The sequence below is a fragment of the Stomoxys calcitrans genome, chromosome 1 (assembly GCF_963082655.1).
Source record: "Stomoxys calcitrans chromosome 1, idStoCalc2.1, whole genome shotgun sequence".
NCBI classification, from domain to species: domain Eukaryota; kingdom Metazoa; phylum Arthropoda; class Insecta; order Diptera; family Muscidae; genus Stomoxys; species Stomoxys calcitrans.
The window spans coordinates 33,487,750-33,501,167 of record NC_081552.1 but is presented as its reverse complement, the minus strand read 5'-3'; the positions used below and the strand labels follow the sequence as shown (position 1 = coordinate 33,501,167).

Below are 13,418 nucleotides of genomic sequence, written 5' to 3'. Positions count from 1 at the left end.
AATTGTAGCTATCAGTTTGTCATATCTCGATTTTCAAATGTTGATGCCTGCATCTCTGTAATATTTCCATAAAGCAAAATTAGCCTTGATGTTGTTAATTTTCAGTATCGTGTCTATCGATGGTTTGTGTATGCCAAGATTTTGAAGTTTTTGTAATAGGGAAAGTCTTTTGTTGATGTTTATATTCGCATCTGATGTTTATAATCACATCTGTCAGAGCTGGTTATGTTAATTCTGTGGAGATGATATTTCATCTGGTTGTGACCGAACCTAAGTCTTATCGTTGTTATCGCGACACTTCGGGGCATTCTAACATTTCGGAACCAAAGAAGGCAGTGAACTTTAGGAGAAAACGAGTAAAATCGTCTACCATATATGTATGCTTGTATTCCATTTTCCTTGCCAAGATGTAACAGCGGAGGATTCATCGTGTTGTCTCAACTCAGATAGGCATAAATTTGGGTGCCAGTCAGTCGGGTTGTGATTAGTGGCAATACGGTCCACATACCCATTACCATCGATGTCGCAGTGGCTAGGCACCCATAGAAAGTGTACGGTAAAGGCCCTCCTAGACATTTGGTACACCTCATTCTTTATCTTATTGATAAAGTGATGGGTATTTTTTGTGTTCTGGGATTCAATGGGCTTAAGGACTGTCTGTGATGAGTATATATTTCCCGGGATCACAGGTTTTGATTAGCATTAAGGCTTCTAGTATTGTATACGCCTTTGCAGAGAAAATAGAAGAGTTGTTATCTAAGGTGAAGGATGCTTCGACGTCCAGTAAAGCCATTCACATGGCACAGCTGGTTTTGTCTGGAGTTTTTGAACCGTCGGTGAATACCCTGGTATAATCGGGAAATTTAGTCTGCATAGTGACATTGTACATTGTACACAATGGCTGATGTCGACGAGCGATTTATACAGATGTCTAGAAATGTAAGGTTGGGGAGTAACAGGCTAGCTTGAAGTGGATATTTAATGAGATTATTCTCTGTTTAATGAGATTATTCTCTGTTTTTTCCGTCATACAGTTGGAAAAATGTGGGCCAGGCTTGAAACTGTTCATTATATTTTTGAATAAATTAATTAGCTGGATTCCTGCAATCGGTAATAATGTTATTAATATAACTACTGGCCAGGAACTTAAATCTCTCCGGTAAAGGCACAACATTGGCCTCTAGTTCCAGGGACTGTGTATGGGTGGATATCATTGCTCCCAGAGCGATTCAAAGTGCTCCAAATTGGATCCTTTTTATCTTGAAAATTTTGCTCAGAGAACAATCAAGTAGAAGATGCGACATATATCCAATTTTTGGATGCGGGTATCAGTATCGGTGCAACCCCATATCTGAGGATGACAGCTAAAGTCGCCACACATAATAATTTTCGCATTTAGCGGAATGTATGAAACAATGTTTATGAGATCCGCTGTGTCACGTTAGGTGGAATATAAACAGATATGATTACAATTGGGCCGATTTCGCTGTTTATACAACAGGCGATTACTTCTATATTGCAATTCAAAATATTGATGTCGATGTTGGTGAAATTAATAGATTTCCTTATTAGAATAGCAACGCCGCCACCGTAGGTAATCCGGTCTTTCCTTAAAACGTTATAGCTGGGAATTGAGAAATCATTTGAGTTATCCAGGTGCGTCTCCGATATGCAAGCAATGTCTACCCCTGAATCTTTCAGGAATTGAGACAATTGCGGTTATCTTATTTCTAATGCTTCTTAAATTGATTTGTAGAATCTTCATGGTCATCAAGACGCTTCATTCCTTCTTTTTGAAATGCTTCAAAAATATGTAAGGGTGTATTGATGCCACTATCGGAGGTTATGGATATGGATGAGGTCTGTTCTGGTTGTAATTGGTTGAGAATTATCGTTATTAATGGAGTAGTTAGATACTGGATTAATGTGGGTGTCTTCAGTAGGTGTGAGTTTACATCGAACTCGACTTGATTTGCAATTGACTCCGAAACGTTGGTAGATGTATCTGAGCTCGTTTTCAGTTTCGGGTCAGAGTCTGCTGACATGCCCTCAGCACTAGGAGCTATATATGGAATTCTTGTAAGCTTTCTTTTCTTACTGGCTTTGGCATTTGCTTTCAACTTCGGACGTTTCGTATTTACCTCTGGGAATTCTTCTTGCAAAAAGTTGAAAACGTCTGTAGAAATGGGTTGCTTTGTAACTTCGGACATTTCCATGATCTCTGGGGCTTTTTCCTCCGCATCCTTCTTGGCCTTTTGCCTAATTCCTTCTCGAATATCGCAATTATTGGACCTCGAGTCGTGTGGTTTTCCACAGTCAAAACATTTGGGTATTAATGAACAAATGCCAACAAATGTTCGTGCGATCGGCTACAGACTCCAGCGGAGTGTCCGTACCTCCAACTCTTCTTACGTTTAAGAATCCGCTCAATGAAAGGTTTCACCGGAAAATAAACCTTGTTCAAAATTAAGTGGGATGGTAATCTGTCACCACAGAAAGACAACATTACCGCCTCTGAATTGATTCTCCTACCTTCACAGGAACGGGTCTGGTGAAGCGTTTGACCTCAGTTATATCGATGTTCTCAGCAATCGGCCCATACTCGGCCTCATGCCTGATAATTATATTCTCGAATAGGAATTTCTCTGTAAATTCCTCATCAACTGGTATCTGCACCACTGCTCTAATTTCGCAGAGCTCAGCAGGTATAAGAACGCTTTGTCATGCGAAGGTCCTCATTAGCAACAATACTATTGATGGTGTCACGATCATTACAAGTGATTGTGAGTCTCCAAATTCGCATACTTATTGTGTAGATCATTACGATTCTCATAATAGGGAAACCTCTGCCTCTTTGGTATGCTTGTAAAATTGCGACATAATTTCGCCTGTAGCTATTATATCTTCTTATCCGGGGTAAAGGGTATTTATACCCGTCCTCTAAGGCAATTTCATCGACTTCAGACCAAACCATCTTCACTTATTCGGTCTCAATAAAAAAAAAGAAAGAATTCGTTCTTCCGAAAAAAAATCGCACGTATTCTCCTTTCAAAAGATCAAATGATTCTCCAACATCCCCTTTTGCTTTTTATTTGAAACAGCTGAAATTTATAAAACAGCTGTTCGATGCTGCAATTTTTTTGCTGGGAATAAACCTCTAGTAGAAATTTCCAAGCTCTCAATTACCAAAAATTCAAAATTGTGCTCTCTCTCACGCACTTTCCCGCTCTCTTCTGCTGGCAAATAAAGTACTCGAACGACTTCCAGTAACAAATTGTGCAAATTTGGACAAATTTTTGAGTACGCGAACACACATATTATTGGGTTGCCCAAAAAGTAATTGCGGATTTTTTAAAAGAAAGTAAATATACTTTTTTTACACTTTTTTCTAAAGCAGGCTAAAAGTAACAGCTGATAACTGACAGAAGAAAGAATGCAATTACAGAGTCACAAGTTGTGAAAAAATTTGTCAACGCCGACTATTTGAGAAATCTGCAATTACTTTTTGTGCAACCCAATATATCACCACTATGTTTCATGCCCTCAATTTACTATCGGAACTTCTTTTGTAGAGGCTTATTTTTCCTAGCGTTGGACCAGAGATATTGTCCCTTCCTATCTGGAAAATAAAATTTGCTGGCACGAATTAATGGGCAACACACACACACACACTCATTATTGCCTTGTACGCACGCAAGAACATTTTTCATCATTTTGGAAGAGCTTTCGTTCCCACTGTGAACATAGCAATCCTCTTGAAGGTTTTTACGCAATTTTTCCACTGTATGAGTCGCATTAAATGAATTACACTATTCATTGCGTTATAATCGTCCGAATGGAGGCCACCGTAACGCAGAGGTTAGCATGTCCGCCTATGACGCTGAACGCCTGGGTTTGAATTCTGGCGAGACCATCAGAAAACAATTTTCAGCGGTGGTTTCTCCTCCTAATGCTGGCAACATTTGTGAGGTACTATGCCATGTAAAACTCCCCTCTAAAGATGTGTCGCACTGCGGCACGCCGTTCGGACTCGGTTATAAAAAGGAGGCCTCTTATCATTGAGCTTAAACTTGATTCGGACTGCACTCATTGATATGTGAGAAGTTAGATATTTTTCGCCGATTACTTTTTTAGCCACTAATCGTGGTGAATGTGACTTACACCCCAACGACAAGTTTTTCTTGGTAAATAAATTGACATTTCTCAAACTCATTAGATATACAATCGAGCAACGCGTTAAAATGATTTAAAATCAACATCCGCCCTTAAAATGTAACCACCTTTACGTATAGACATCACACATTCTTGGCGTAGATTCGCAAATAATGTTCCTGAATTCTTTTGCGGCGGCCGTCAACGTTAGGTGAGTCCGTTTTTTAGTTTTGGCAACTTTCTATGTCTTCCGTGGACATTTTTCAATAACATAATTTTTATATTATGATAAAAATTAATAATATTATTAATAATATAAGTTTCTTTACATGTATGAAACATTACATAAATATAAGAACATTTTTCATAAACGATCATATTCATACATTTTCTTTCATTAAGAATTTTCATATTTATGTTTGGTATGGTATCCCGCTTCCTTTACTTCACCCAATTTTTTGATTAATTTTTGAAGCGTTATTTAAACCATATATACAATGCAATCATGAAGATTATATTTAAATAATCTTTTGATATATAGCTATTTCTAGACATTTTTAGATTCTATTCTTTCGTAGGAAATATAAAGGATACACCTTTATAATCTTTAAGTTTTAGGTTTCATTTTCCATATATCCCATAACACTTATAAACTATGAATCCCAAAATACACCTCTTCATACATTGTATAAGGCAAACAATTCAAATCCTGGCAAGTAATTTATACATATAATAAACGAGTAATAAGAAAAATTTATATAAATCAATGTAATTAACTACAAATAAAAAAAAAGATTATTATTATAAAAAAATTATATATATTGTATGTATTTCAAGTAATTTAGCATAAAGAATACCAGAAAATTTTTAAAAATCAATATATGAAAAGAAATGACAAAAAAAAAGTTATAAAATAAAACAAAAAGATCCCAAAGGGACAAACTAACAAAAAAAAACTGTGTTTCTATGCCCACCCACTTGGTTATGGAAATGGAAAGTTTGACCAAAAAACATCCTGCTCCAGCAAAACTACACTTTATTTTATAGGACACCCCCATTGATCTCCTGCAACATCAACCGTTTTAAGGCAAAAGCCCCTCAAAAATGTATAATACGCTATAAAGTGCAGCTTTGCCTTTGCTCCTTAGGTTTGGTTCTTTCATATATTTCTATAAATTTTATAAAAATTTCTTAATGTATTATTGCCTTAAAAAACTAAAAAAAACTATATGGGAAAATATCTACACGTCTACAGTGGAACGTACAAGGTGGATATATCTTGTTTAAGTTCATCGTATAAATCTTTGTAGTCATCATTTTCCCGAACCAATAAAGCGACGGTACCGCGTCGTACACCCATGGCAGCACCCAAATCAGCACGGCTGGGAGTGTAAACATAGGGGATACCTTTCTCTTCGCACACCGCAGGCAAATGGCACATAATGTCCACAGGTGTAACATCTCCAGCGAAAATGACCAAGCTATAAAAAGTCAAAACTTCAGTAAATTACAAATATCAGGCAATAGGAAGGTAAGGGAGCGAACTAATAGTGCAAGAGCTCTAATTAAGTACGTTGAAAAAGGTTTATTGCATTGAAAATTATTAATTTTGCATGTAGATTCTCTGTCCGAATGAAATATGTTGGAAATTATGAACATTTAAATTGTAAGCTCAATCCGTTCTATTTTTGGGGTTACATATGTTCACTTATACGAAAGAGGCTTTCACTCTATCAAGCGTTCAGTCTAGCCTGACTATACCGCAATTGTCAAGTGCCACCTACCCAGTTTCGCCTTTACGCAAACGTGTCTGTACATCTTTAAGTCCATTGCGTAGATAAGTTTTGTGTTTCATTGCCTTCTTGATAAGTTTATAGCATTTCTTGGCTATTTTCTTGCTGGCCATGGGTTGAGAAATAGCATTCACATACTTCAGTTTGTCATCAAAGGTATCTTCCTCTTTTACACTGACATTAGTGACGTTCAATGCTTCGCTGGTGGCAGTATCATCCAAGGGTTCAGTCTTAATTTTGCCCATTTTTTAATGTTTAGTTAAAATTAAAGAAAATATTATGGATAAAATACCACTCTTCACGCTTAAAACAAAACACGTGCAGATAACTAAAAAACGACAGCGTTTGTCAGAGAGATCCAAAAATCGATTTTGGACTAATCGATTATTCGATTCTTTTGTGAGGAAAAATCGAAGTCGTCTATTAGTAGCACAGACAATGGTTGAACTAACAAGGTTGGCTCACCTGCCCAACATGGTATAATTAAGAGGTAGAGTCATTAGCACAACAGCAAAAATCTACCCCCAACGAAAGTAAATAACTTGAGTGGTAAATGTCGAAAATTGAAATGTCAAAGTGGTTTTTAGAAATAAACAACTTATATTTTACAACTTATCTTCATAAAATGTGTTTTATATTTGTATTTTCATCATTGTAACACTGTTTTGTTGCTTATGTGTGTAACATCGGATCAAGTAGAAATTCTTATTAATATTTTAGAAAAAATCACAGCTGTGTTATCGAGCCTTTGACGTTTAGATTTACTGCAAACTCAAGTCAAAACATATATAAACAAATTTGACTCAGCTGTTCGCATGACCTCACCTTATAAGTGCATGTTGTGTATGGACAGACTTTTTTTACTGCGACAATTACACTACGTCTATGGTACACATCATTTCATAACTACCAGATAGCGTACCGTAAACAGCTGAGTAAAATTGGAGGAGGCTATCCTCGTCAAGCTCCTGTAGGTGAGTAAGCTCCGACGGATCGCCGCGGGAACAAGATGGCCAATGGCAACTCGCAAAAGTTATACAATTTTTAGCTTTGACGACCAAAAACACTACTTCAAGTATGACAACACCGAATGACGCTCGTCAAAGTTGAAAATTGTTTAACTTTTCTGCGTTGCTTTGGTAGTCTTTAAAGGCCAAAACAGAATGAGCTTTGGTACTGAGCGTCGCGTTGCAAGAATGCAACTCCGTATACACATTCCAAAAAACAAACGGGAAAAAGTTAAAAAACTTTCGACTTTAAAGCTTGAAAGCGAGCGCCATTCTGTGTTGCTACACGTGAAGTAGTGTTTTTGGTCGTCAAAGTTAAAAATGATTTAACTTTTGAAAGCTTGAAAGCGAGCTCCATTCTGTGTTGCCACACGTGAAGTAGAGTTTTTGGTCGTCAAAGTTAAAAATTATTTAACTTTTGCCAGTTGCTTTTGTAATATTTGTTTGCAAAGTTGCATTTTTTAACGCGACGCTCCTCAACGCGTTCATTCTGTTTTGGCCTTAAGTGTTAACTTAAGGCACATTTCCCTCTAGACTCATAGTTTAAGATATACAGCCATTTTAATTTTTCAACTGAAATTTAAATTTTTAGTGGATTTACAATGAAATTTTTTTATGGTGTCATGAATTCAGGCCCATTTCCCTTCAAGACGCATAGTTTAGGAGATACAGCAGGTACCTTATCGCTTTTAGCGAAATTTTTTACATACAAGATTTAAATATACCACACCTACAATAGAAATGTTTTTCGTAAACCAAACCTTCCAGATTTCTGTTTCGAAACTGGGGGGGCAGGACACTAATCGCAAGATATAAATGGACTTCGTTCAAAAAAGTGCGCCTACTAAATTAAAGTGGAAATCATTACCTTTAATTTGGCGTTCCACACTTACCCCAGAACGGGTTTTCGTAGAACAAACGTTCAAGTTTTCTGTTTCGAAACTGGAGGGTAGGACCCTAAATCCAGTCTGAAAGCCATGAATGGACTTCGTTCAAAAAAGTGCATACGCCATATTAAGGCCGGTACTACGTATTTTTTGAGGGAAAAATGTCTCTAAATCGTTCTTTCAGTGGTTTGACAAGGTTACCACATTTGATTTTTTTGGCTTTCTTTGGCCAACATGTTGCCATTTACATATACAAATTAATATAGCACCAACCAATTTATCAGCTGTGTGGACCATACTCAAATTCACATGTGGTGTTGCAATTTCAACCAAAACCCACCCCTTCGAAATTAATAAATAATGAAACACGAAACTATTTAAAAAGAAACAAATTCAGCTTTTGCCTAAAACGGTACATCGATTTTTTCATTTCTTTGATTTTATTTATTTTTTCATACTTTGCTTCTCATTTCATTACCTTATTTGTCACATAACGTGTTCTTCAATATCTGTCAATCAATGATTACACATTTCTTTGTAAACGGTAATCGATAAACATCATTCAACGAAAAAAAAAATGAAATGATTTTGATGGTTATGTGTACAAGTGACGAATACATCTTTGTTTTCACCAATACTTATTCAATAACCATACATCAGATGTGTCTTGTAAACATCGCATAACACTAGCAAACACTTAGTTACAATAGGTCTGGTCGCGTACTTTTTCAGTAAAAATTTGCAGAAGAGTAAGCGCCAATTTATTCTCTTAAAAATTTGCGAGCAAAAGTACGCGAACGACTTCCTGTAAAAATTTGCAGAAAAACAGCTGATTTTTTTGTTTTGGTTGAAACCTGAAAGGGACACGAGTAAGGGGGTGTCGTACAGACCGATCTCCCTTCTCTCATCAGTAGCCAAGACGCATGAGGGACTACTCCTCCCGCTCCTCTCGTTGGATCATTTCCATTCCGAGCATTAGCATGCATTTCGAAGGCTGCATAGGACTACAACTGCTTAACATGCCATCACCGTGCACAAAAGTACACTTATTCTGCTGACAAAGATACCTTGGACTAACCATATAATGCTTTTGGACATTGTGGCTGATGTGAGGCTACGGAAGCATTCTATTTGGTCATGTGGCGACTATGGACACTTTGTTATCATTGAAGATATCTGTATCCGTTCACAATTTTCTAATTTTTTTTTCTAATTTGCACTAATTTTTTCTAATCCCCCTGTGCGTCATTTGTTTAACTACCCAGCTAGACCCACTCAATTCCATGGCAGCATCTTCCCTTCTTAACATATTAAAAGAAAAGGTGTTGGTTTCATCGTAGCTCTCCGATAGGGATGATTCTATCAAACGCTTAAGAAACCGATAATGGCTCTTTTCTTGGTGTCTGGAAGGATACAATGTTTTAATTTTTCAAAAATTTCCAAATAATTCCGCAAATTTTCCACTTATCTTCTAATGTAGAACAACTGACTTGAGGTAAAATTACAACTTCTTTTGTCGAGTTATTGTCATTAAAAGTAAATAACAATTAAACAAATTTAATAATTACCAATAAACAATATTTATATTTTTTACTTACCTTTGCTTTTTGATACATTTTGGCGATAACTTTTGTATTTTCATGTAGCGGCTGCTTTTTAAAACAGCTGATCTTTACAAAACATCTGTTCAAAGTTGCAAATTTGAAAAGACTTGTTGTGCAGCGACAGTGGTTGTGCCCTTCTTGGGCGTAAATTTCCCCTCGATAAAAAACAAGTTATGGCGAAATGAATACTTTTTTTCAATATTTTCCGCTCATTTTTTTATATGGAGTTTCACCGTGAAAACCGAATATAGTACCAACCTTTAAAGGGGAGATCAATACCTTTACTATGGTATACTACACATACCCCAGAACTGTTTTTAGTACAAGAATCTTTCCAGATTTCTATTTTAAAACTGGAGGGCAGAAGACTTAAGTACCTTTAATTTGGTATACCACACATATCCCAGATTTTTTGTCGTAGAACAATCTTTCCGGATTTTTATTTAGAAACTGGAGAGCAGCACGGATACGGTTGATGGTAACATTGATGATAATTACACAGGGTGACATCGTATTTTGAACAAATTTCTACTATAAGCCCAGTACGCAGCTCTAGTCGCAAACACTTAGTGACAAAAAACGAAACATTAGTTTGACCAATCTGCCACACTTGTTGCATGGCAAATTTGCATTTATCAAAACTAACCGATTTTATGGCCGGTACTATGTTCGTTTTTCACCGGTGAAAACTCATGGTTTTCACGGTTACTTTTTTGAAACACTACAAAAATCTCAATGGGCTTAGTATGTATTGCAATTATATTGCACGCAAAAAAATTTATTTCTGCGTGTTGGCAAATTGTCGATCAGCTTGATGGCAAGATGGCGATTCGACTATGTGGTTTTTATGTTGTTGCATAAATGTGTCAACGCTTAAAATAATTCAGCCATGTGGCTGCGAAAATTTCGTTTATGGTTCATATCGCCCTTTAAAATAAATTTCACAAATCAACATATACAGTTGAACCTCGATTATCCGGGCGTTATAAACCGGTTACCCCTGTTAACTGGCATGCTGGGCTTATAGTTTTGGAATTCTATTAACCGATGGTTGAATTATTTAAATGTTGTCTTATTTGTACAACAACATAAAAACCATATGGTGAAATCGCCATCTTGTCATCAAGCTGGTCGATATTTTGACAACAAAAACAAAGAAATTTGTTTGCGTGTGTGTGTACGTGTGCAGAAAATGTGCGCATGTGAGCAGAGAATATATGAGAAAGAAGTTAACTACAAAGAGAATGCAAACAAAAATCTGACATCTTAATGCTGTCAAATCTGGCCGGCCGTTTACGTCTGTTCTCCTCAACGAAAAAGAATTTATACATATTAAATTCAATGTATTTTGGCATAACCCATGACGAATCAATTAAAGGTGGTCTTATTTGTACAACAACCACAAATTATCTGGTGCAATCCGCCATCTTGTCATCAAGCTGATCGGCGTTTTGCCAACACACACAAATAAATTTGTGCGCGTGTGTGTATACGTGTGGGGCCATGAGCAGAGAATATGCGAGAAAGAAGATAACAACGAAGAGAATGTGAACAAAAATCCGACGTCTTGATACCGTCAAACCTGGCCGGCTGTTAACAGCTGTTCGCGTGAGACCACCTTTTTAAATCCGCCTTCATGGTACAAGAACTTAGAAGGTAGGGGCATTTGCCCAACAACAACATTTTTCTGTGCAACTCTGGTGGATTTTTTACAACTCGTAATGTCAAACCCCGGCTGGCCAGCAGTATGTCTGCTGCGGTTAGAAGAAAAAAGTTTAATAATTTATAAGTTATTGTTTTGTTCACCCACCGACGAGAGCCAAATTCAATGTTGAGTGAAAAACGTATACCAGCATTTCCTTTCATAAATGAGACACCACATCAAGAAATAGAAGCCGAATCAATTATGGAAACTATAAAATACCATAATACATACACTTGTAAGCACACACATCAATGTTTGTCAAAAACACATACATACATACACTTGTAAGCACACACATCAAATTTGTCAAATTAAAAAAATTTTACTCAACTGTACGCATGACCATTCCTTTAAGTTCTTGTACCATTTCCGCCTTGCTTCAGCTACGTACCGTTCATAACAATATATATCATGGTCATTGTAATTGTATTGGTGAAAATAAGGGTGTATGCGTCACATGATTTTTTCGGTGATTGGCGTCTATCGATTACCGTTTAAGTGGAGTTCGCCCGCAAACGAAATTTTCGGTAACCACCAAGACATTTATGCTTCTAGTAGAAACAGGATTCACTGAATAAGGTTAAGCCAAGCGATCAGCCGATATACTTTTTTTTTAATATTTGGCAGTACTTGGCATTGAGGATGTCAACTTGTTCTCTTTTTACATTCATTCTTTGTTTACGTTTTCTCCTATATGATGACATTTTCAATCGTCAGATTTGACATCCTTAATGATGTTTATGGGGCCTATCCACTTTGTGTTTTGCATGTGACCTAACCTTCTATTAGTGAATCCTGTAGTAGAAATTGGTTGTGTGGACTACAAGATGGTGACAAACATCGATTTATAATTTTTCCCCATTTTTAATCACATTTTGGCAAATAAAGCACATATGTACTGAAATTAAACGTTTTTATCTGCAAATAGCTTTATTTCATGTTGCATGGACCTATCAAAACATAGATTTTTATTCGAAATTGCAAGAAAAAATTCTGCAATCCCTATTATGTCACCCTCTAACGCAAAGAAAATTTCATTTGAGCTGCGTACCTGCAAGCGCTTAGTATATATCAATGCATTTTTTACGGTAACGAAAATTTCGCCAGAGGTGCATACTGCCATTTACACAGAAATGTGTATTCATTACTTAACAGCAATTTTAAAAACACCTTCTGTCCAAAATAAAGTTTTAAAAAGAGAAGAAAAGTATGGAAAATCCAGGATGCACTTATAAGGCGAGGTCATGCGAACAGCTGAGTACAATTTTTTATTTTTATTTTGATTTAGCAGTAAATCTAAATATCAAAGGTTGTGATTTTTCTCTAAAACCTTTAAAAGTTGCTCTCTATGATCCGATATTCTACATAAAAGCAACAAAGCAGTGTTGTAATGATGAAAATACATATATAAAACATATTTGAAGAATATAAGTTTTAAAACAAAGTTTATTTCTAAAGCCACTTTGACATTTTAATTTACGGCAGTTGGCACTCAATGTAGTTTTTTTGGGGGTACATTTTTGTTGTTGTGTTTATGACACTACCTCTCAGTTGTACCATGTGGAAAATCGAAAAAAAAGAAAAAAATCGATGTATCGGTTTTGCCTAAATCTGTAATCAACACCATCAGTACGATCATGATGTGCCGCATAAACGGCCTATTATATTTTGTATGATAGGAAAAGTGACGTTTTAATGAATGGACAAGCGATCATTGTAGATCGCGCCAATCAAATAAATTTGTAAATGCTATATTTATCGTTAGAATTATTTCCCGGGCCGCAATTTTAAGATATATTTGCCAGTCTTTATTTAAGAATCTTCACATGCTTGGATTATTTTGGTCGGTACAGCAGTTTTATGATATGCTTGGATTATTTTGGTCGGTACAGCAGTTTTATGATATCAATGCTATTTAAACTAGATATTTTCAATCAGATTTCAGACTTTACCAACATTACGTTTAATTTTTAGTCAATAAAATTTACAACTATAATAAATATCTCAAATGCAAAGTGTGTAGTCGCAGAAAATTTTAATTATTTCACGAGCGAAATTTTACAGTAATTCAGTTTTTTTTCCATACCAAAAGTCGCCTTTTTCCTGTGCACTTATTTGTTGTGATTTATTTTAGTACTATATATTCTGTTTTTTATTTGAGTCCTTTATAGTGCAAGTGCAAATTAGGTTGTTTTCAATACTAGGATAAATATTGATTTTGATAAAATATTGATATAAATGATTTTTTTAAAGCTTTTCGTAGGCTCTGT

General features: G+C 36.0%; 1 protein-coding gene across 1 annotated transcript; it reads right to left on the bottom strand.

Moving 5' to 3' along the window:
• Positions 1 to 5,276: 5,276 nt before the first annotated feature.
• On the bottom strand, positions 5,277 to 6,276 carry LOC106084311 (H/ACA ribonucleoprotein complex subunit 2-like protein). Its single transcript, XM_013247891.2, has 2 exons — positions 5,937 to 6,276; positions 5,277 to 5,633 (listed from the first exon to the last, which is right to left on the bottom strand). The coding sequence occupies exons 1-2, from the start codon at positions 6,188 to 6,190 to the stop codon at positions 5,402 to 5,404; spliced, it is 486 nt and encodes a 161-aa protein (XP_013103345.1). The 5' UTR covers positions 6,191 to 6,276; the 3' UTR covers positions 5,277 to 5,401.
• Between the last annotated feature and the right edge of the window lie 7,142 nt (positions 6,277 to 13,418).

Bases quoted from the DNA above. Each gene is read 5' to 3' on its own strand.
- LOC106084311 (XM_013247891.2), bottom strand. From the start codon at position 6,190: ATGGGCAAAATTAAGACTGAACCCTTGGATGATACTGCCACCAGCGAA. The intron at 5,634-5,936 runs GTAGGTGGCACT...GACTTTTTATAG, and splicing joins TTGCGTAAAGGCGAAACTGG to CTTGGTCATTTTCGCTGGAG.